Source organism: Capricornis sumatraensis, chromosome X (assembly GCF_032405125.1).
Source record: "Capricornis sumatraensis isolate serow.1 chromosome X, serow.2, whole genome shotgun sequence".
NCBI classification, from domain to species: Eukaryota; Metazoa; Chordata; class Mammalia; order Artiodactyla; family Bovidae; genus Capricornis; species Capricornis sumatraensis.
In genome coordinates, this window is record NC_091092.1 from 41,032,531 (window position 1) to 41,056,526 (window position 23,996).

The 23,996-nt window shown below is 40.5% G+C and overlaps 1 protein-coding gene across 1 annotated transcript in view; it reads right to left on the reverse strand.

Annotated features, from left to right (window-relative positions):
• GPC4 (glypican 4) overlaps positions 1–23,996 on the reverse strand; it is a 106,746-nt gene that overhangs the window by 33,191 nt on the left and 49,559 nt on the right. The window contains exon 2 of the mRNA XM_068962243.1: positions 2,643–2,801. Within this exon, the coding sequence (XP_068818344.1) occupies positions 2,643–2,801 (159 nt within the window). The remainder of the gene's footprint in view (positions 1–2,642; positions 2,802–23,996) is intronic.

Here is a 23,996-nt window from a genome sequence, read left to right on the forward strand (position 1 = left end):
GGAGTACTGGCAGGTCATAATTGCCAACCTTAAAAATCAATCAGTAAATGCAGCACCCACCAGAGGATGATGGTTTCTTGGCTACCATTCAATTTTTACCATATAGAAGCAGTTAATTGTCTCAGAAAACCTAACTTGGTTGGGGGCGGGGTGTGGCAAAATATCCAAGCTCTGTTCTGATCTGCAGGTCAAACACATTTTAGCTACTACACCTTCAAAATAATTTTAAATCTAGGCTGCCTACCTTTATTGTCTATGCCATAGTCTAATGTGAATTCAGAAGAGACAAGCTGGAGTTTCATAATAATTTTTCATGGCCAGTTTTGAAACTGATAATCAAACACATATATTGAAGGTGAAGCCTGGTAGGGATGGCCAAGAGAAACTGTTTTTCTCTACGTTTTTAAAAAACATGTTAACACTTACTGATAAAGTTTCTTTGTATGGCTTTTTAAAAACTACACACTGGAGTCATACAAATTATGCTATAAAACCATGGGGAATGTGAAGGTGAAAGAATAGGAAAACCAGCAGGCCCATCGGCAAGAGAAATCACTAAATGTCTGTGCTCCACACCAGGAGGATACATGTCTAATAAGAAATGGGGTGATCTGGAGGTGGTGACCTTGGAAGTTAACAGCCTCATCTCCACTCCAGCAGGCTACAAACAGGCTAGCCACTTCTAAAGAGCTGGAATTTTCCCTTTTAAGTCCCATTAGTAAACCCCCAAATAGTAATTTTTAATTATCATCTCATGTTTTGAAAGATGACCGTCTATCTTCCTAAGTTTTTCTCAGTTATTGTCTTGAATGCGAAATGCCATAGTCAAGAGAATACCATTCTTTTCAATGACCATACTGATAAATTTAGTGACCAGGAGGAGACACAGGTGGTCTAATGATGTCTTTTGCCAATAACCCTCATCTTCACGTGGTGTCAACAGGATACAGAAATATGTAAATTATTTCCATCTATTTAGGGAAAGGAGATACAGACTAAGCATAATTCTTCATACAAAGTGTTGGGGAAAGTGGGCACAAAAATTGGTACATAGAAAAATTTAGTTCACCTACATTACAGTTTAATTATCCATTTGTCATGTAGCCTGGGAACCTACTAACACTTATTAAATCAGTTATCAGTTTCAAATAACTAATCTCCAAGCCAACATTTGAAATACAACCTGTTCTTTAACTGGGGACTGCCTTATCAGCTAGATCAAATCTAATTTAGTCCCACTTCTCACCATGGTAATGAGCCCTTTGCAGAAATGCTCAAAGACATTTCACATCTTGAAAATTTGCCTTATACTTCTTCACCACACAGAATGTCAGGAAAAGCATGCTTCAAAGGTACTATGTAATTAGAATGGCCTTTACAACAGGCACAAAGGAAATTATTTCTATTAAAATTAAATCTACTTCACAACAATCTTCAGACTGAGTGAACAGCACCAGAGAAAGGAATCCTGAGGTGTTTGGGACCACATAACTCTAGTTTTGAAAGTCTGTTATCTATTACATTGCTTCAGATATGTTGAAGTCCCTCTCATCTAACTCAGATTGGCTATTTCTTCACTCTGAAAAGATGAAGTGTGCATCTGAGAATCCGTATTTGGCAGAGGGGACATTATGAAATGGGTTCGTTTGTGGCTTTAACGTGGATAGACCATAAGATCAAGTGTCACATAGATAGATCAAGTGTGAAATTGAAAGTGTTAGTCACTCAGTCGTGTCCAACTCTTTGTGACCCATGGACTACAGCCCACCAGGCTCCTCTGTCTATGGGGATTCTCCAGGCAGAACACTGGAGCGGGCTGCTATGTCCTATTCCAGGGGATTTCCCAACCCAGGGATCAAACCCAGGTCTCCTGCACTGCAGGCAGATTCTTTACCATCTGAGCTACTGAAGCTCCAGCTAAAATGAGGCCCTGGATGGAGCCCAGTATACTGAAGACTAGAGCCCAGGAGCTATCTCTGGGTCGCCGCTGCATGGACACTCGAGAGCTGAGCTTCAGTCCTGTGTTCTACAGGGTTTCTAGGAATTCTGGTTGGCTTTGGGGGAGCCATTTTGAAATTAAATTTGAAGTCCAGCATCTGCAGAATATGGTTATTTTGGCTAAGTTTTCAGATGCCTGTTTTTTATTAGAAAGCTTTTTTTTAAGTGACTTGCGTCAACAACACTATTGTGTATTCACCCAAGAAAATAAACGAAAGCATTCAAACTACTTTAATCTCTTCCTTGGCTTCTTGTGACCATATTTCCATAATGGCTACCAGACCATACAGATCCTAGTGTATCTGGAAGGATTCTAGCACTAAAGCTGTAAGGCTCACTTGCCCCTGGGATCCAGGAAAGAGAGCATCTTGAGAGAAAACGAGCACTGAGAGGAGAAGGGCGCTCAGGGAGAAGCAACTGTACAAATTTCACTGGCAGCTCATGGATGTGACTTGACTAAAAGGTATAACATGAATTCAAGGGAGTTCCCTGGCCATCCAGTGGTTAGGACTCAGCACTTCACTGCCGTGGTCCAGGTTCAATGCCTGGTCAGGGAAATAAGATCCTACAAGCAACATGGTGATAAATAAATAAATAAATAAGCAAATGACTACACTTACTGAGATCAAAGTTCTAATACATACCATCAAACTTCTTGTAGCGGGAAGCAAAGACAGCTTGTAAATGATTGCACTGTTCACTGACCACACTTTTGAAATCCTCCTTACTTTGTAGGCTGTACTTCTCCTCCATCTCTTGAGAGCAGCAGGTATAACCCTGGAGACAGATTTTCAAATGATCACCTGGAAGATAAAATGAACGACAATCAATCTCCACCATAAGTCATCAAGTTCAAGAGGGAAGAGGTTGATTTAGGTGCCCATGCTTGGCTTTATCTCTGTCTGTGATATTCCTGCAAAAGCCCAGCTGTCAAGATTTTCTTGTCCAGCATCTTCCATACAGGTGTTAAGACACTAGAAGATTGACCTTATGACTGTGTGTGGTGTAGTCACTCATTCATCCAAATAGACTAATGGCTTTCAATAAATGTAATCTTCAGGTAGCTCAGAGTCAAGGAAAATGTCTAAGACACATTCACTCCATAGTAGCTCAATGCACAAACCATCTGCCTCCCCTACAGCAACAGCATTCTGTTTGTGATTTTGACATCAGAGTCTAGAAAGCTTCTTTTTTGTAAACCCCAAACTTCACTCCTACCTTGTTCTTCCTCTGTCACAGACCAAAATTTACCCTTCGAACAGACCATGCCTTTCTCATATAATGACCAAGAGATATGGCACCACTCAAAAATAATCCCACCAGGTACCATCACATTAGTTATGCCAATATTAACTGTGTGGTATAGGTATCCTTGTATAATTTTCTACTGATGTTTACAAGGATCTACCTTCACTGTTCCTCCTGTTGTTGCAGTTCATGTTCCATGACAGACAAAAGGGTTCTGAAAAGACCTAAGGTCTCAGGAACTCACACTTAACCTTTCAATGGTCAAGGGATGAGGAATGAAGAGTAAAATCTATGTAACATCACTAATCGTGGACATGAACTGGCCCAGAGCCGACCACTGCTGCTTCTTGGCTGTGGGTGCTTAGAGGAAATAAGTCTTCACCTCGGACAGATAGCAAAGTAGCCTTGTGGCAGGGGCAGACTTCAGATAACATGGTGTTGGCAATTTATTTGACTAACACTAGTGTTGTCAACTGCACAGATGCAAATAATTACATAATCAGATATATTCCTGATCATTCTTCCTTCCTGGCAATTAAAAAGTAGGGAGAGTGTTACTGCCGGACAAAAATGGGTTTGCAGCAGTAAAGGGCTATTTAAAGAAGAGGAGAAGGGAAACAATCTTCAAATGACTTCCTCATCCAGAAACTACAAAATGCTTCTTTTGCCATTTTCAAACCTCTGGGGTGGGGATGGGGTGGGGTGGGGGCTAAGGAAGGATGTGAAAGAGTTTAGCGCCTCGAGGCTGCCAACCATCTCAGATCTCATTAGTGGAAGAAGCCCAGTTTTCTGGAAACACCTTGTTCTAACCAAAAACAAAACTGCCTCCTCACTGGCTTATCAAGTTTACAGCAGGTCTTTGGTATTGAGACATCTAATTAGCAAAGAGATACCCAGTTGTCTCCTGGTTTCAGGGTGGAGGATTCCTCCCCCAACACAATCTTCACACAAAAAATAATGCAAAGGTCCCCAACTACTACAGCAAGTACAAGTTACAGTACTTGCTGTAACTGTGTTTTAAAAAAAAATCCATATCACATTCATACCCCACATAGAAAATGAATTGAAATACAACGAGAACTTAGGGCGTACAAAACTACATAAATGAATTATAATAAGAGTAGCTACTTTTTAAGATTTTCACAGGCTAAAAATCATCACAGAGCCACTTCTGCTCATTTGAGCCTTGACTACACCACGTAATCTGTCTGCATTTCTAAAAAGTGTTACTTGAAAATGTAATGTGACATTCTTGCCAGAAGCCCTGTCCAAGACACACTTGTGAATTAAATCCCAAACCATACTTGGGCTACTAGGGATTTGGTGCCATAACCAGTTTTGGCTGATGAGAAGTTCAAAGGGAGGAAAAGGGACAAGTCTTGGTGCATCTGAAGAAGAATTTAGAGCCCTGCACACTGGTAAGAACTCAAGCAACTCGTCTGCTTTTTAAAACATTAACAGTTCTACTTTAACACCAAAAAATGATTTCTATGATTCAAAGCCAGGCCATAAGTATCGACGGAAAGACATTCCACTTTGTTGGAAACTGCTTCTAAAATGCTGGGTCTGAATGAGAAATGTCTTTTGTTTCTGGAGATCTCCTCTAAACTTGGTGATCCTATGTGCTTCTCATTTAAGAAGCATGTCACAATTTGGTCTTTAGGCTGAAAGAGCAGAGGACAGGCACAACAGGATCCAATGTGGGACAGGCAGATGACAGCCACTGCTGGGACCGGGGGTGAGCATATGAGAGGAGCTGTGGACACACGCCCTTTCTGAAGAACTCTAGCTTCAACGCCTGAAGCATTAGAGCCACAAAAGCCTTGGAGTCTTAGTTCGTCCAACAGTTCAAGTAAACAGGGTTATGCTCTACAACCGTCATTTGCCTCCTCTACGTCCCTAACTCAACCTCCTGCTTCTGGGACCCTGGCTGCGTTCTTCATAGCCTTCTTCAGGTCCCTTGCCTTTTCACCCCTTTTCACTCTTCTCATCCTATTCTCTCTTAACCCACTTTGCCTCTTTTAACAGCACGTAATGAGAAACTGAAGGACTTTTTACATTTGTTATACTTGTTGAGAGTTCCCTGTTCTTAAGTTCAAAAGCAGGTGTATTGAAGGCTTTATGGATTTCTAAGGAAGCACCTAAATTAAGTTGCTTTTTGTACATGGCCCTTGATTAGGTTTTTTTCTTTGTGGGTCAGTGGCCCTCAAAAGAAAAAAGGTCCCTTAGCCTTGTCCTCAGAGGCTTGGATGAGAGTCAATGAAGCGTGCTTTTAAAGCCTAACTCTGCGGCATTAAAAACAAAAAAATCACTCGAAAGAGCCAAACTTTTTTCAATCACACCAGCTCGATGTAATTTCTCCTTAGTCCTAATATCAATGCCTTCGTTTTTCAAAGCTGAACAAAGACAATCACAATAAATTACTACTCAATCCTGCCGAGTGTGGATTGGCTCTTTTTTTTCCCTCTGTAGCCCTTCAAATCAATGGTGAAAGAAGCAGGCATTGAGTATGAGAAATCCAGTCCATCCTTTTTTACTCCTCCCACCAAAGCTGGCTCTGATGTACAGATGAGGTGCAGCTAACGTCCATTTACTTCTAATTATTCATAACCCACCTACCTATAGAAAATGTTAAAAATGATGGTTAGGTTCTTAGCCAGCTCCCAGCCTATTTACTATAAACCTAACTACTTCTAATTGTAATTTCATTTTGAACTCCAACTAGAAGGCAAGAAAATGTCTCTCAGATTCTCACACATTTGGAGGGAGATGGTTATACAGGAATACTTGTAATTACTACTAGGGTGTCAGCTTTCTGTACTGGTAAGAGACAGAATAAGTCTATTCAGGATTACTCTGCCAGAGTACTAAATGGAGGAAACAGCAGCCAGTGTATGGGACACAATGCAGAAAACTCAGGCTTGCCTGCGCCAGCACAATTTGGAAGGCAGACATTCTCTGATGCCCAACTGATTTTACTCAAAACGCAAACCAAATGCCTTTGGTAAATAACAAATATACAAACTGCACCCTAAGGGTGAACACTGCAATGAGAGGCATTTGAGAAGAACTGACTGGAAAGTCCTTAGAAAAACTGCCAATGTAAGGGGTTCTGATTTTGAAAAAACCTTTCAAGCAAAAAGGAATTTGGAGAAAACTCAGCTTTTTATTTCTGGGTTTTTGCTTTATTAATTTTATTGAAGTATGGTTAATTTACAATGTTGTATTTAATTTCTGCTATTGAGCAAAGTGACTCAGTTACACACACACACTCAAACATACATGTATATTCTTTTCCATTATAATTTATCACAGGACACTGAATATAGTTCCTTGTGCAATATAGGGAACAACCTTGTTGTTTATCCATCTTACATATAATAGTTCACATCTGCTAATCCCAAATTCCCAGTCCTTCCTTCCCCCTTGAATACAACAAGTTTGTTCTCCATCTGTGTCTCTTGTTTCATAGATATGTTCATTTGTACTGTGTTAAGACTCCACATATAAGTGACATCATATGGTATTTATCTTTCTCTTTCTGGCTTAGTGTGTTAATCTCTAGGTCCATTTGTGGCTAATGGCATTGCTTCATTCTTTTTAACGGCTGAGTAATATTTCATTATATATAAATACCACAACTTCTTAAACCAACAGTCTACTGATGCTCACTTTGCTTCCATGTCTTGGCTACTGTAAATAATGGTGCAATAAACATTGGGGTGCACTTATCTTTTTAGGAGTTTTTATCTTTTCTGAATATATGCCCAGGAGTAGGTGTGCTGGGTCATATGGTATTTTTCCCCCGTTTTTTTTTTTTTTTTGAGGAACCCTCAATTCTCAATAGTAGGAACCCTACTATTCTCCATAGTAGCTATAACAATTTGCATTCCCACTAACAGTGTAGGAGGGTTCCCTTTTCTCCACACCCTCTCTAGCATTTATTGTTTGTAGATTTTTTGATGATGGCCATTCTGACTGATGTGGGGTGAGACCTCATTGTAATTTTGATTTGCATTTACCCAATAATTAGCAATGTGGACTACCTTTTCATGTGCATATTGGCCATCTGTATATCTTCTTTGAAGAAATGTCTATTTAGGTATTGTGTCCATTTTTTAAAAAAATTGGTTGTTTGGGGGGTTTTCTTATGGAATTGTGGGAGCTATTTGTATATTTTGAAAATTAGGCCCTTGTAGGTTGCATCATTTGAAAATATTACATCCCAGTCTGTAGGTTGTCTTTTTGATTTGTTTATGGTTTCTTTTGCTGTGCAAAGGCTTGTAAATTTGATTAGGTCCCATTTGTTTATTTTTTCTTTATTTCTATTGCCTTGGTAGAGTGACCTAACAATGGTACAATTTATGACAGACAATCTTTTGCCTATATTTTCTTATAGGAGTTTTATGGTATCTTGTCATTTTTGTGTATGTTGTAAGAGTGTATTCTAGCTTCACTGATTTACATGTACTGCCCAACTTTCCCAACACCACTTGAAGAGAATCTTTTCCCCATTGTGTATTCTTGCTTCCCTTGTTGAAGATTGTCTCTTTAAGTGTGTGGGTTTATTTCTGGGCTCTCTATTCTGTTCCACTGTCTGCCTTTGTGCCAATACCACTCTGTTTTGATAGGTGTAGCTTTGCAGAATTGTCTGAAGTCTGAAAGGGTTATGCCTCCTGCTTTGTGCATTTTCCTCAGAATTCCACTGGCAACTCTAGATCTTTTGTGCTTCCATATAAATTTTAAGATTATTTGTTCTAGTTCTGTGAAAAATTTCAAGGGTAATTTGATAGTGATTGCATTAAATCTATCGATCGCTTTTTGGTCAGTTTAACAACATTAATTTTTTCAATCCAAGAGCATGGAATACCTTTCCAATTCTTTGAATAATCTTCAATTTCCTTTACTAATGTTTTATATTTCTCAGTGTATAATTCTTTCACCTCCTTGATGAGGCTTATGAAAACTTAGCTCTTGACAAGCAGTTTTAAAGAAGTGAATTTTTAAAACTTCCAAATACTTGATACTATCTGAGTCTTTCATTCTGCAGGTCTAATGGTAGTCTGGGGATAAGAAGACTGATACAGGGAGTTGGAAATATGGGTTTGAATCTCAGACCTGTATGATTCACTGTAAGCTCTAGGAAAAATCACTTACCCCCTGGAGGCTGAGCCCTTTGTAAAGAAGGAAGCATTATGAATATGGTACAATAATACAAAGACTTACATGCAAATGTTAATAGCAGCATTATTCATAATAGCCAAATGTCCAACAATGGATGGATAAACACAATGGGATGTATTTGAACAATGAAATATTATTCAGCCATAAGAAGGAAAGAAGTTCTGAAATGTGTTTCAATATGGTGAACTCTTGAAAATACTATATTAAGTGAATGAGCCACTTGCAAAAGTCCATATATTGTATGATGCCATTTATGTGAAATGTCCAGCCTAGGTCAATCTATAGAGACAGAAAGTGGTTGCATGGAGCTGAGGTGGGAGGGTGTCGGTCAAGGGTGAGAAGTAAGGAAGGGGTTAAAGCTTAAAGGTATGATTTATCTCTGGGATAATGAAAATGTTCTAATTGATGTTGGTGATAAACACAATTCTGTGAGTACATTAAAAGCCATTGCATACTTTAAATGTGTGAATTGTTTGGATAATAAATCATATCTCAATGAAACCATTAATTTAAAAAAATGTACTGGTTGTTAATAATGCATCAATATTGGTTTATCAATTGTGTCAAGGTACCACAGAAACATACAATGTTAATAACAGGAGAAACTGGATGTGGGGTACAGGAAAACTCTGGGCTCTATCTTCCCAAATTCTGTAAATCTAACACTTCTAGGATAAAGTTTTCTTTTTTTAAAAAAAAAAAGCAAGCCTCAGTTTTCAAAGTAAACAGGATAAATATGTGGGGGAGTTGCCTTTCATCAGTATTACATCAAACACTTGATTTAATCCTAATATTGGGGAATCACATCAAGCTATTATTTGCTGGGGTAATTTTCCTAATCCCTCAATTGCTACTTTATTCTTTTCCTAATTTTTATTTGTTCTGAAGTAAACAATTCCTAGCCATTGGTCTTAAGGGTTACCAAAATAGTTTCTGTTCACTTTCTCGATCTAAATTCATGGAGCCACAAAGTGAGCTAAAACACAGGTTGCTGTATAACTCCAGCCCCTCCAGGCTACCTAAGAACCCCAGGAGGAATATACAATGCTCTGCTTCATGGGAACAAAGAAACAAAATCTCTAAACGTTTTAATAATCCCAGGGGGGTGGGGAATGTATATATTCATCCATCCTTCCTCCCTTGCAAAGCAGCAGTGAAATGACTGCAAGTAAAGTGCTATGCACATCCAAAGCCTGAAGTCACTTGGCCTAAACCTTAATAATAAAGCACATAAATTACAGTCATTATGGAGATGTATGATTTGAGATCACCTACCAATCAGTAGGAGAAATGCAGCTAGTGAGCATTTTGCAAAACCTTGCCAAAATATAGCTCTGGATGGCTTAGCTGCCAATTATTTTTAGGTCCACTAATCCTGCAAGGTACTCTAGAAGGCCAATCAGAAACATACATTTCAAACGTCAGTTTTATTATATTTTTCTAAGAATACTTCATGTAAGTGTAGTTGGAAGAGTTAGGGTTGCTACTTTCAAACTCCATACTTCATTTCAGGGAGCTTGCAACAGCTTTAAAACCCACTCCAGACTGAAATCAAGCAGAGCTTTTTATTGCTTTATACTGATAAGCAAATTATGAACCCAAGTTTTTATCCGACAATCTTAAAACCCCATTTTAACTGTACCAAAGGTTTACTAAAGAAAGGCACATCAACCAAACTGAGTGAATGGCCTGAAATGCATACTTTGACCTTATGTTACCATTACTTTAGAGCAGCCAGAGTGACTGCATCTATTTTGCACATTTCCAACCACTTCACCCAGATCTAGGACTCAACAGGAATAATAATACTGGCAATTAACCCAAATCTCTTCAACAATTCTGAGGATCCAGTAAATACCACATAAGCAGTCGTTTCTAATAAAAGGCTCACTGAAATGTATTGGGGATCTTGGATCAGGGGAGGGGGAGCAGGAGGCAGGAAAAGAACGTCTCTTACTCGTTTTGTAAGTAACAAAGAACTTTCATGTCAATGAGTCAGGTGCACATACCTAGGGTAGCATCATTTCAGAGTTTCTTCATTTAACAGAATGCCTGAGACCAAATATGTCTATTTCATATTCAACTACAAATAAAAAGTGGCCTAGAGAGGAAACACTACTGGCTAGAACATTTTTTTTTCCCTTTGGTGCCCAGTGGTACTTCTTTCTGGAACCTATGTACCCACGCCATGTGTCCGAATTCCTGGTAGACCAAGGCCTCGGGAGGGCCATTTCTAAGACAGTTCAAAGGTCTCAGACATCTCTAAGACCATGCTCAGAGGAGTCTCAGGATGGGATTCTCAGAATGGGGTGATGCTGGCCACCAGCATCTTGTCCTTTCTCTGCACCCCTAGTGTAAGTCTTAAGATGGTCTCTGTGAGCAGTCTCCTGCAGGCAAGCACATCAGACCTCAGAGAAAGGCAAGGAAGAAGGCATCCTCAGAAAAAACACTGGCTATGTTCCTTTCCCCCTCCTCCCAGGGGCTGACTGAACACCACACTTCTAATAGCGAGTGATTTTCCTTATTATTTCCCACTCATCTCTAAAGAAACCCCCAAGAGCCTCATTCTAAGATCTGCCACAGCCATTGAAGTTTCACAGCAAGATGAGAAAGGGTTAACATCTGGATACCAACTTTATTCCATGTGTAGGAGAAAAATGCAGTTGGTGGGCATCCCTTATATAGTAGGATCTAAAAAGAAATGATACAAATGAACTTACTTACAAAACAGAAAGAGACTCAGACTTAGAGACTGAACTTATGGTTGCTGGCGGGAAAGATGGGGGGAATGGATAGTTAGGCAGTTTGGGATGGACAGGTACACACTGTAAAATGGATAACCAACAATTACCTACTGTATAGCACATGGAACACTGCTCAATGTTATGTGGCAGCCTGGATGGGAAGGGGGTGTGGGGGAGAATGGATACATGTATATATATGGCTGAGTCCCTTCACTGTTCACCTGAAACTATCATAACATTGTTTGTTGACCAGCTATGTGTGTGTGTGGGGGTTAAGTCGCTTCAGTCGTATATGACTCTGTGTGACACTATGGACTGTAGCCCGCCAGGCTCCTCTGTCCATGGGATTCTCCAGGCAAGAAGACTGGAGTGGGTTGCCATGTTCTCCTCCAGGGATCTTCTGGACCCAGGATTGAACCCATGTCTCTTTTGTCTCCTGCACTGGCAGGTGGATTCTTTACCACTAGAGCCACCTGGGAAACCCTGATCAGCTATACCCTGATACAAAATTAAAAGTTTATTTTAAAAAATGTAGTCGGTGGGGAGGCTTATCAATACCAGACACTTGATCTAATACAAATATTAATACCTTTTGTTTTCTAGACATGTCACAGGTCATGTGGGTCATGACTATTTTTAACATTATTTTCTCTATTTTTCCATGCTTCTTTTCAGCTTGGTTAACTAGAAAAATAAAAACCCTCCTAAGCTTCTCTTTACTCACCCCTTTTCAAGACATACCTAAAATTCCTCTCTCTGGAATAGTGTGAAAATAGGTCTTCAGTAAAGGTACTTTCTAGTGAAAATATACCTAAAGAACAACACAGTCATTCATTAGGAATTCTCCCAAGATATTTCTCCAAATGGCTATTTAGAATGCTTTTACTTTGAATGATAACAAAGTTCACTGACTCACATAAAGAAAAATGATTCTCTAACGACAGATTTCAAGCCACATGAACCAGTCTTTAAAATTCTAGCCAGGAGACTTTCCCCAGTGAAGGGGGGCCAGGTTCAATCCCTGGCCAGGAAAATTGATCCCACATGCCACAACTAAGACCTGATGCAGGCAAATAAATAAATAAATACATTGAAAATTCTAGCCAGATATCAATGAAATCGATTAGTTTGCACTTCATTACAACTGTTAAAATCCACTTTCACAGTAAGTTACAGGTTACCCTAATACAGAATTGATGCTTTCAAACTGTGATACTGGAGAAGACTCTTGAGAGTCTCTTGCACAGCAAGGAGATCAAACCCATCAATGCTAAAGGAAATCAACCCTGAATACTCATTGGAAAGACTGATGCTGAAGCTCCAATACTTTGGCTACCTGGTATGAAGAGCCGACTCATTGGAAAAGACGCTGATGCTGGAAAAGATTGAGGGCAGGAGGAGAAGGGGTTGACAGAGGATGAGATGGTTGGATGGCATCACCGACTCAATGGACATGAGTTTGAGCAAGCTCTGGGAGATGGTGATGGACATCTGGCATGCTGCAGTCCATGGGGTTGCAAAGAGTCAGACATGACTGAGCGACTGAACAACACTACAGATCTGCATGTAAGGACTCTTGGTCTCCGTTCCCATGGACATGGGCATGGACCACAGTTCAATAGGGGTTCATTTTTATAACATGAGAGAAAAACTCAGCCTTAGCACATCTTAGCATAGGCAGATGGAAGAAAGGCAGAGCCCTCGTTTTGAGGGTTTTCCTCAACCCTCAAAAACACTCCTCTTCACCATTATCTAGTATCTTAACACCTGGGCCTGGCCACCCTAGGGGCCAGACCCCTAGAATTCATTCCCATTTTGTTGCTAAAAGTAAAGTACACTTCCTTTCCTAGACCATTTACTAGAGTTTTAAGCAAAATTTTCTCCATCCTAATTTTGGAGAGAATGCCACTTTAATGTAGCTATACAGAGACTTATCATCCCTAACCCTCTGCATCCTGCCTCTGAGCCAATCGTAGTACTTGGTGAAACAGTCCCACAATTCTATGGTGATGCCAGTTAATTTACATTGCCTTGGCTTGCCGTGCAATCCCAGAAGCTTTTTGAAAGCCTAGACAGATCAAGTTCACTGGTTTCCCTTCATCCACATATGCTTTAGTCTCTGGTAAAACACAAGGTCATTAGTCAAGCAGAGACTCCACTTATAGAAATGATCTTGGCCTTCCTACAAGATTAAATTTGCTTAACTTTCCGTGGTCCCATTCTTTATTATATCTTCTACCTGCTTGTCTTTATAAGTGAGGCATCCCAGGTCTAACTGAGATTTATTTTAATGGCCATCTCCCTATTTATTCTAATGACTGTCTCCTCGACACCATCCAATTCCCCAATCTCACTTTTCAGAATCTCTCCTTTAGGCTCAGACCTGTTGATTATATTTTGTTGTTCATTAAAATTAGAAAATTCAGTATATTTACTACTTCAACCAGTCCACCTCAAGAGATGAAACCCTGTCCTAAAATTTTTCCCAAGTCTATATCAAAGTATTGATTCACTTCTCCAAAACTAACCTTTGGCCCAATTTGGCAACACAAAAAATTGGGGGTGCTTTCAGTTCAGTTCAGTCGCTCAGTCGTGTCCAACTCCTTGCGACCCCATGAATCGCAGCACGCCAGGCCTCCCTGTCCATCACCAACTCCCGGAATCTAGTATTTTTACCCAGCATGTCTTACATGCTAGATGCCACTCCTCAGTGCAGAGAAGGCAAAATGCTTGGGCTCCACCCTCTTGAAAATGACAAGATACTCTGATGTGGACTTTGTTGCTCTTCTATAGGCTTTTTCTCTCTCCCTCTTACTGTATATTCTGAATTACTCCACTCCTCCATGCCCTCCCCAAAAGATCTCTGTGGTCTTCTGATCTTATCTAGAAACAACTCAAGTTCAAAAGACAGGAGAAGAGGTGATTCTATACCAGGCAAATCCACCACAACTCATGCATCTTACACTGAGGCTTCAAGAGATGTGCCTTATAGTAGGTCCTTTGGACAAGCTGGGAGAAAGTTACATACTCATGATATAATACATTGCCAGATATGCTGTGGCCATTTTTTGAGTCCTCAACAGTAATAGAAGATATTAGTTTAAACTCAAAGCAAAACCTCGCAATGAGCAAATTCTTTAAGGATCTAGTTCTGCTGCCTTTCTTGGTCAATAAAGCAAAATCCACAAAGGAAAAGCTTCACACAAATGCTTTAGCTATTCGGCTTGCCAAATCAGGTCACTAACCGCTCAAATTAATTTTAAAACCCCATCTTTCAGACAATGTTCATGCTTTGATTTTTGAAAAGTCTGTGAATCTAAACTTGATCCCTTGATGATGAACTTCCCTAACCTTAATATCCAATAGTCAATAAATCACTGGTGTGACACCCCATTCAATTTTTGCTGCTGTGGTCTCAGGAGAGGAGCTTCTATGCCCTCAAGTGACTAACACACCAAACAGCAAAGGAACTGAGATAGTACACAATTTCTTTCTACCATGCTAGGAAAAATCTCTGTTTGTTCTGGGCTCTGAAACTCCAACCAAAAGTTACTTAAAAGTAAGGTATCAATTAGGAAATAATTCTTCGGCTGGGCTGCCATGCCAGTCACCTACCATTTTCCTCTGGTTTAAGTATCACAGAGAAGGGAAAAATAAGGGCAGATCTTGGGCACTAAATTAACGGATTAACGTGATTACTTATTTATGACACAAGCAAAAATTCACTTCCTTACAGAAGAAGATGGAAAAGTGATTGCCCTTGCCAGCAAGTGACAAGGAAAAGAGAAAAACCAGTCGTTTGCTCTGTGTTCAAGTCCTCACAGGCCTATTCAATTCCTGACCATCCTCAGATATAGGCCTGCCAGATCTGAGGCCACAGAGATAGATATGAATGTTCCAGAAAGCAACTAGTATATAGGAGGTGGCCTGGCCCTGTTTCCTATAGAACTGTCAGAAAACTAGGTAAAAGGGGTTTCCTGTTCCCAGTTTTTGCTTTGGGTGGGGATGAAAGGAGAGAGGCCGTTCTGGTTTGAGCCTCAAAGAAGACAGAAGGTTCCTGCCCTAGAGCTGCCACTGGAGCCACTGTCACAGGACCTAAGAGAGCCACCAGAGCATCAGAGTCTGAATCTGGCCAGGACACAGTCTGGAGGCCTGATGTTCACAAATTCCAAGCATCAAACAGCTTTCCACGGCCTGGAGCAATGGGAGAGTAAGCATCTGTTTCCTTATTTCAATATCCAACTTGTTTTCCATAAATCTTTGGGGCCATGGGCCAACTCACTCATAAAGCAATTGATCTGGTCAAATATCTGATCCCAAAGAAGTTCCAATTACTCCTCCAGTCTGAGAAGGTATCAGTACTCCTCGGGGGATGGGAGGGGTGCTGGTGGCAGGGGTAGAGAGAGAGAGACAGCAAGAACTAAAGAGAAATGGGTCCAGGGAAAGACAAAGAAAAGGAAACTGGTAGAGGACCCAGGGCTGAGGACTGGGAGGGCCACCTAAAGCTGACGCTAGTGGCAATCTGGCACCAGGGCCTCAAGTTCACGGCAACTCCCATCACGCAGAGGGACATGTTTTTCTCTTTAGTTTCCATTACACAGAGTCTGCAGATGGCATAGTGCATTACTACTGCAATTATTGACTATAATTATTGTGAAAAGTCTTTGAAGTGATAGCAAAATTATTAAAATGGCCCCTCTTAGAAAAGAAGGGCAATAAATACAGTCTCCTTTGGATAATTCAAGGGCCCAGTTTCATACTGGGACTTTCTGCCAGAAAAGAGTATGTCACTTTAACATACTTGTTTTTGGCTCCTCTCCTTGAAGATGTTTTATCCTATGTGAAAAACGAACAATGGTATGTGGTTCAGGATATATTTTAAGAATATACTTGAAGGTACTTCAAAGGAAAATAAAACTAAAGTAACCTTCTCCTTGCAGACACACATATTTGTGCAAGTTCGTAGCTTTTCTGGATCCCACAGTAACCCAAGAGAGGCAATTTTTAAAACTGTCTTTGAAGATGAAAACAAATGCCAAGTGACATTAAATGTCCACCTCTCTTAAAGATAACACCATGCTTATCTGTTTGAATTAGAAAACATTTTAGTGTACTTAAATGAGTATTGGTAACTAGAAATAATGAACAGAAAATAGCTTTCTTTGTCCCTTTTCATTGAACCATAAATTGTGCACTTGAAAGATTTTATTTTTACTTTTCACTTGAAAAACAAAATCTATTTAATCTTACGTTCTAACTCTGAGTCAAGGCAGCACGATCCCGAAGTACAGCCAGTGTTACAGGAACACACACATTGTTGTTGTTCAGTCACTCTATCATGCCGACTCTTTGCGACCCCATGGCCTGCAGCACGCCAGGCTTCCCTATCCTTCACCATCTCCCAGAGCTTGCTCAAACTCATGTCCATTGAGTCGGTGATGCCATCCAACCATCTCATCTTCTGTTGCCCTCTCCCGCCCACAATCTTTCCCAGCATCAGGGTCTTTGCCAATGGGTCAGCTCTTCACATCAGGTGGCCAAAGTATTGGAGCTTCAGTTTCTGCATTATCAGGTCAAGATTTTCAATCATATTCTGGGATCGATTTCAATGTAGTGAGGAAAGGCCATTTCAAAAGCTGAAGCCCACTCAATGTCCAGCAACTATTTACATAATATTTACATTGTGTAAATTGTATTATAAATAATCTACAGATGAGGTAAAGCATATGGAACGATGTGCTAGGATGTGTTGTGGATTTTGGTTTCCTGGGGGATCTTGTTACCATAAACCCCTCATCTATATATATACAGGAATGGCTGTATATTTCTCAGAAGGGTGATCCTTTCTATGCCTTGGGGTTCAACTATATTTAATTAAAGGAAGAGTATTTTCCTGTTGTGATTATTACTGCTGCTACTACTAATACAGCTACTATTATTAGGCTTAGGAACCATTATTTCTAAAAATTACAGAAAAAAAAAACAGCAATTTAGCTTTATTTAGCCAAAACACAGACTGTCCCTTGGTAAAAATTCAGGCTATAGCAATATCACTTCGGGATTACAGATTAGACAACCTTTTCTTTAGTTTTAAAATGACTCTGTTATACTGCTTGGAGATTAAAAAAAATAATAAAGGTTGATTCATATGAAGGTGCCATTATTTCAGGTCAAAAGGGTGAAATACCAGCAACAGCCTAGCCTAATATTTTGAGGAATCAACTCTGCATCAATATCTAAGTATTCTTACATGTAAAGTATGAAGCATTTGTATTCTAAGACTCCTGCACTCACAAATACAAGTCAAAAGGTTGAAATAAGACACTCCTATTTACTTACTTAAATAAGCATCTTACTTTAAAAAAAGAATACGCATGCCTGGAGTTACGTACCATGTTAACTGCACTATGCTGACAAATGATCAGTTCTTTCTTACTAGCCACTCATTCTGTTGAAAGAACACTCTGCTCTGTAAGATAAAGGTGGATGATTCAGAAATTTAGAATATCTAAGGATAAATGTGTGTCAAATAAAAACCAGAAAAAAAAAAAAAAAACACTCACCCTGAGATGAAGGGAATTCATTCCCTATCACATCAAAGGAAGGGAGAACAAAGATGGAAATGACAGCTCCCTGCACAATTGTGGTGCATTTAACTGCTGATTTTTTGATGTTGCTGATGAGAGTATATTGACCTCAGAGCATCTGTCAGTTTATTACCTGATCACCTCCTTCTACTCGCTTTATTTCTTTGCTATTTCTGTCAAACAGGTCTCCTCTACTAGGTTTTAAACTGGGACCATAGATTTCCCTCCATTACACCTCACAATTGTGCCAAGGATTTATAGACATGAGTAAGAAAAGGAAAATTCATCACCATAATACTTGCCAGGATGTGTAGGCAAGGTTTGGAGAGATAAAAAATGCTTCCTGAACAAGTGTTTTTATGGAGGTGGGGGGGGGGTGTTGCAGGGAGGGAGGGGAGAGCAAGGGCCTGAGATACCCTTGGCCTTGATCCTGAGTAGTATACAGAACTCAGGCGTTGAGGAACAGGAGAAAGAGTATGTAATGGGGATCATAGCCCTGTGCAACTCAACAACTCATCAGGAGAGAAAAGAAAAGTGCAAAACACAATGCATGGATTTCCGCTCCCCCCTCCCCCATTTTAGAGTAAGAAGCTATGACAAAACCAGGCATTATTTAGGGAGGGAAAAAAAGAGCTCAAAAAGTAAGCAACATGCAAGATATCTGGAGACTAGTTTGAAAATTGGGGGTGAGGTGAAGAGTCCTTTACCTGTTACTTCAGAGATAAGTGCTCCCAAGCACTTATATTTTGAAAGAGGGCTGCAGAGAGAGAGAGCGAAGAGAGAAACTTCAGCACAGCTAAAAGGCCAGAGTGAAAAAGAAGTGAAGGTATCTCTGATGAAATAAAAAGCTAATCCTAGACTGGGTATAGAGAAAAGCCCAAAAGGCATGGAGGTTAGACACAAAATCAAAATTAGGCAGGAGCAACTTGCAAGAGATTGCCAAATCAACAGAGTAAGAGGCTCTTTCTCTCTATCAAAGGGAGGAAGCCATTTAGTGCATCCAAGGACTCACTTAATCACAGTCACAGAGCTAAAAAGGAGACAGGTCGAGAGACTGAATGAATTCTTTGTCTCAGAGGTTCGCATTACCAAACCAGAACACTGAACTCGGCAGGTCAGAGGTACTAGATCAAATAGTGGTAAACACGACGCTATGCATCTAATCACAAACCAGGAGTAGATAAATCACTGGGACCAGATGGTATCCACCAGTCAGCTGTGAAGTAACTCAAGGGTGAAACTGTTTTGGCCAACATGTGTAGGCCATCTTTACAAACAGCCACTGCCCGAGAAACTGCTGCTTGTCAATGCAATTCCTATTCATAAGAAGGGTTCCGAAGGGGACCCTGGGAAGTAGAAACCAGTAGGGCTCATTCCTGAATCAAGTAGGCTGGCCAATTTTATGATAAAGGTGAAATCACTGCATATTTACAAAAATAAACCCTATGGAGGAGACAGAACATCAAATATTTTGGCAAAGGAGAAAACGCCTGTTCATCTAACAAACCAGAGCTTGCCGGGTTGGTGAGGCAAGGAGAATACGCATTTGAATAAATGGGACCCTGCATATACAATTTATGGAGGGTGCTAACAGAAAGCATTATCGTGTACCCCTGCTCCCGTATACTACCACTGAACCTTAAAAGATACAAAAGAGATAAGCAGAATTCCAAAGTTTTAAAAGAGGCTTTTAGAGTATTCTTTGTATTGACTCCTCATATATTAAACCCATTCAATAAACAACCCCAGAAGCATAGCAATTTCTCACTTACACACTGCTTCAACTTTTGAGACAACCCAATGAGCAAGAGAAGGCTGACTTTAACAACAACAACGGGGGGTGGAGGTGGGGTGCAGGGACAAATGTCTGTGAAATTTACTGTAGAATATTGGAGCCACCCTCTGGGACGTAGCCTTTATTTTGCACACAAATATTCCAGTTGCCTATTTAACCCACTCTGCTGCTGCTGTCTGATTTCTAGACATTCAGTTCTGCCTTGGGTGAAAAAGGACAAAGAGTGAACCCAAATCAATGACAGCTCAAGTGACGGCTGAAAAGGAAGCCAGAAGCAACAGAAGCAGAACAGTATGGGGCCATTTAGCTTAGGGGCAAAGAGTCCCCGTCCCTCAAAAAGCCCTAAGGACATGACCACGTTAGAGTATCATTTATTAAATGATTTTCATGATGGCCCTGGGTCTTCTTTAACTAATTATGATTTTTTTTATCATTCTAGTTAATTAGGCAAGAGAATAAATATTTCCAAGATATTTTCACAGAGATGTTTAGAACATTTTATAAGTTTGTTTGATGTATAAAAGAATAATTATCTAGAAAAATCTGTTACCCCAAATATTTCCTTTTCAGAGGAAGCAACACAACCAACATATAACATTTTAATGTCACAAGGGTAAGGTCAACAGTTGTCTGAGCGTACATCTCAAGAGCTTCATGAAAAGTTCTAGATGTGTTCAGAAAGAGATCAATGGGGCAATTTATTAGGGAAAACTGGCTTATTTTGTATACATTTAAATCCTTAGATTTTTTTTGTTTCAACAAAACATTCCTCTTCCTTTCAGTTGAGTGTGGTGTCCATACCAGGGATACAACTGACCAGAGTGCTGTTTTTTCCTTTCAAAGGACATCAAACAGCTGATTCATATTACCAAAAATATTAATCCCGGAAGATTTAAGAGAGAAGAGTTAAGTAAACATGAAAATAAGGTTTATTTCTCAAAGTGGGCTTATTTCTTCAAACACCTACTTTCTCATTTGGGGAGAGACACTCTGCTATCTGCACTTCAGATCGTTCTTTATTTCTCTCAAGGCAACCCGATCTTAGTGAAGGAAATTGATCTGAAACATCCAAGAAGAAAGCAAAAATAAGATCCTGAAGTGGAGTAATCTCTCAAACCACATGCCTTTAGAAGAAGCACACACCAGGAAAAACACCGCTGCTGTCTGAAGTACTCCGGGGAAATGAAATTGGAAGAAAACCTGGGTAATATCAAAGACCAAAATAGCCAAAGTTTCTGGAAAACAAAACTGCATAAGTTTTCTTATTCATTCATTTTATAGTGCCCATACAAAAGTTGCTCATCTCTCCCAAAAGAGAACAAGCGACAAGGCAGGACTCAGCAAGGAAAAGACCCCTAAACAAATTAAATACAATTTGAAAGTCACTCAGTCAACCCCATGGACTATACAGTCCATGGAATTCTCCAGGCCAGAATACTGGAGTGGGTAGCCTTTCCCTTCTCCAGGGGATCTTCCCAACCCAGGGATCGAACCCAGGTCTCCCGCATTGCAGTTGGATTCTTTACCAGCTGAACCACAAAGGAAACAAAACAGAAACCAAAACCATGAAGAAAACGGACAGAGAAGGGGAGAAGCTGGAGCAAACAGTAACTCACTATTTCTCATTCTAAAACTGCCAGGACCAAATGTCACTTGCCATACCTGTACCCTACATGTAACACAAACACAATACAAGTGCTCTACACTGGTAAGAGCAAGTTCAGAACGGTTTTACAATTTTAAAGGACCCTGATTTGGATGCTGAGTAATGCCTTGCTAAAGAAGGGATGGAAAGCCTACATACTGCCAGCATTTCTGAGGGGAACGAGCCTCCTCGATGAGAGATGTCCTGAAAACAGTCCTCTGGGATGGCTCGCGCACACAAGCTTTATTTCCTGAAAACCTCCACGATGATGACTCTTCAGAAAAAGCGTGTCCACTCCTTGCTTCCTCTCAGCGCGACGAATGGGTGCTGCTGCGGATCTGCACAGCTGTCTCCCACTACACAGAACAGGTAAGTCAGGGACTTCCCTGGCAGTCTAGTGGTTAAGACTTTGTGCTTCCACTGCAGGGGGTGCAGGTTCCATCCCTGATGGGGGAACTAAGATCCCACAGGCCCCTTGGCCAAAAATAAATAAATTAAAACAAAGAACAGGTAAGTCAAGTCAGGCAAGCCAGCCTAAGTGCAGAAGGAGTTTGGGGGAGGGGCTCCCCAGAGACGATGCTCCTATTGGTAAAAACAAATGGTGATGAGGGACAGAAAACTGAGGAATGACTGAGAGCTGGGAATGCCATGACAGAGAGGCCAAGGGGTGCATGGGTAAATTATTGTCAATTCCTGGCCTGGATCACTAATACGAATTACCCTGACATTCGTGCCCTTGCCTACCAGTCTGAAAAACCATATTTGTTTTTTTAAACCTATAGCTCTGCTATTGGCTGAATGTTTGTGTACCTCCACCTCCCAAACTCCTATGTTGAAACCTAACCCCCCAATGTGATCATATCTGGAGGTGGGGCCTTTGGGAGGTGATTAGGTCAGGAGGGTGGAGCCCTCATTAATGGGATGAGGGACTTTATAAAAATACTCCAGGGGCTCTCACTAGACAGTGACTCCAATGCTGCTAAGTCGCTTCAGTCACGTCTGACTCCGTGTGACCCCAGAGACGGCAGCCCACCAGGGTCTTCTGTCCATGGGATTCTCCAGGCAAAAATACTGGAATGGGTTGCCATTTCCTTCTCCAAGACACTGACTCTAGACACTCACTAGACTCTGCTGGCACCATGGTCTTGGACTCCAGAACTGTGAGAAAAAAATTCTGTTAAGTCACCGAATCTATGGTATTTTTGTTATAGCAGCTCAAAGAGACTAAGCCAAGTTCTTTTTCTTTCTTTCAACCTTCTCCAGACATCCTCAATCCTTTTGTTATGAAAAAGGATATGCTGTTTTTCCCACTGCTCATTTCCCAACATCACCCTTCATTCTCTGGGAATGGAAAGCGGTAAAATAAGCTCGTATGTTAATAATGCCATCAAAGTTTCCAAGCACTAAAACCTAGAAGGGACTTAATGATCTTGAGATCGCATTTCCTTGGTCTATAGAAGAGGAAATGAAGTTCCCTGCCAATGTGGATGAACTTGTGCAAGGTGGCACAAGTTCTTTGGTTATGGGGGAGCCTGGTGGGCTGCCGTCTCTGGGGTCACACAGTCGGACACGACTGAAGCGACTTAGCAGCAGCAGCAGCACTCTGCTCTCCTGTGGTCCAGGTTGTAATTCTTGAATCCCATCAGTCACGTGAACCCTGACATTAGCCATTTGAGAACTAGACATCAGAAATGACACTAACATGCTTCTTCCCACACCCACCCCTCCAACCTTATACACTTTGCCCATTTAAAGCGTACAATTCACTGGGTTCTGGTATGTTCATAGAGTTTTGCAACCATCACAACTATTTAATTCTAAAACATTTCCCTCGCCCCCAAGAGAAATCTCATGCCTATTAGCAGTCACCATCACTCTCCCCCCCGCCAACTGCCTACACACATCAGCCCCCGGCAAACAGTCATCTATTTTCTGACTCTATGGATCTACCTATTCTGGACATTTCATATGGAATCATACGATATACAGTCTTTCTGTGCTGGCTTTTCTCACAAAGCACGAAGATTTCAAGGCTCATCTGTGCTGTAACATGTATCAGTGCTTCATTCCTCTTTGTGGCTATATAGTATTTCCCTTTGTGGCTATATAGTATTTCATTGTATGGATATAGCAAAGAAGAATATCTCAGAAATACTGCAGCTTTAGTGCCAGACCACCACAATTAACTGAATTACTGCCTGAGCCACCAGGAACCCCATGTTTACACTGTACTATACCTTAATTTTGCATTCCTTCTTTAGTACAAACCTTAATTTTAAAATACTTTACTGCTAAAAAATGCCAGACCCAATTACAATAGTAACAAAGACTACCGACTGTAACACATATAAAGTCTGAAATATTGTGAGAATTACCAAAATGTGACACAGAGACACGGAGTGAGCAACTAATGTCAAGAGAATGGCACTGACATACTAATCAACATGCGGGATTGCCACAAATCTTCAATGTGTATTAAAAAAAAAAAAAAAAACCCACACGCAAGTATCAGTGAAGCGTAATAAAGTAAAGCACAATAAACTGAGGCAGGCCTGTATTCTGTTTCTGCATTCATCAGCTGGTAGACATTCAGGTTGCTTCCACCTGGTGACAACCAACTGTGGATAATGTTGTCACAAACATTATATTAGGTTTTTCTTTTGATACTGGATACAAACATTAAATAGGAAGCCATCTTTACAACACTAAAATCTCAGTAATCCCCAAATTTCCATGTTTTTTCTTTTTTCTGCCCGAAAGACTTCATTTCTCTTAAGTATACCTAGGAGTGGAAT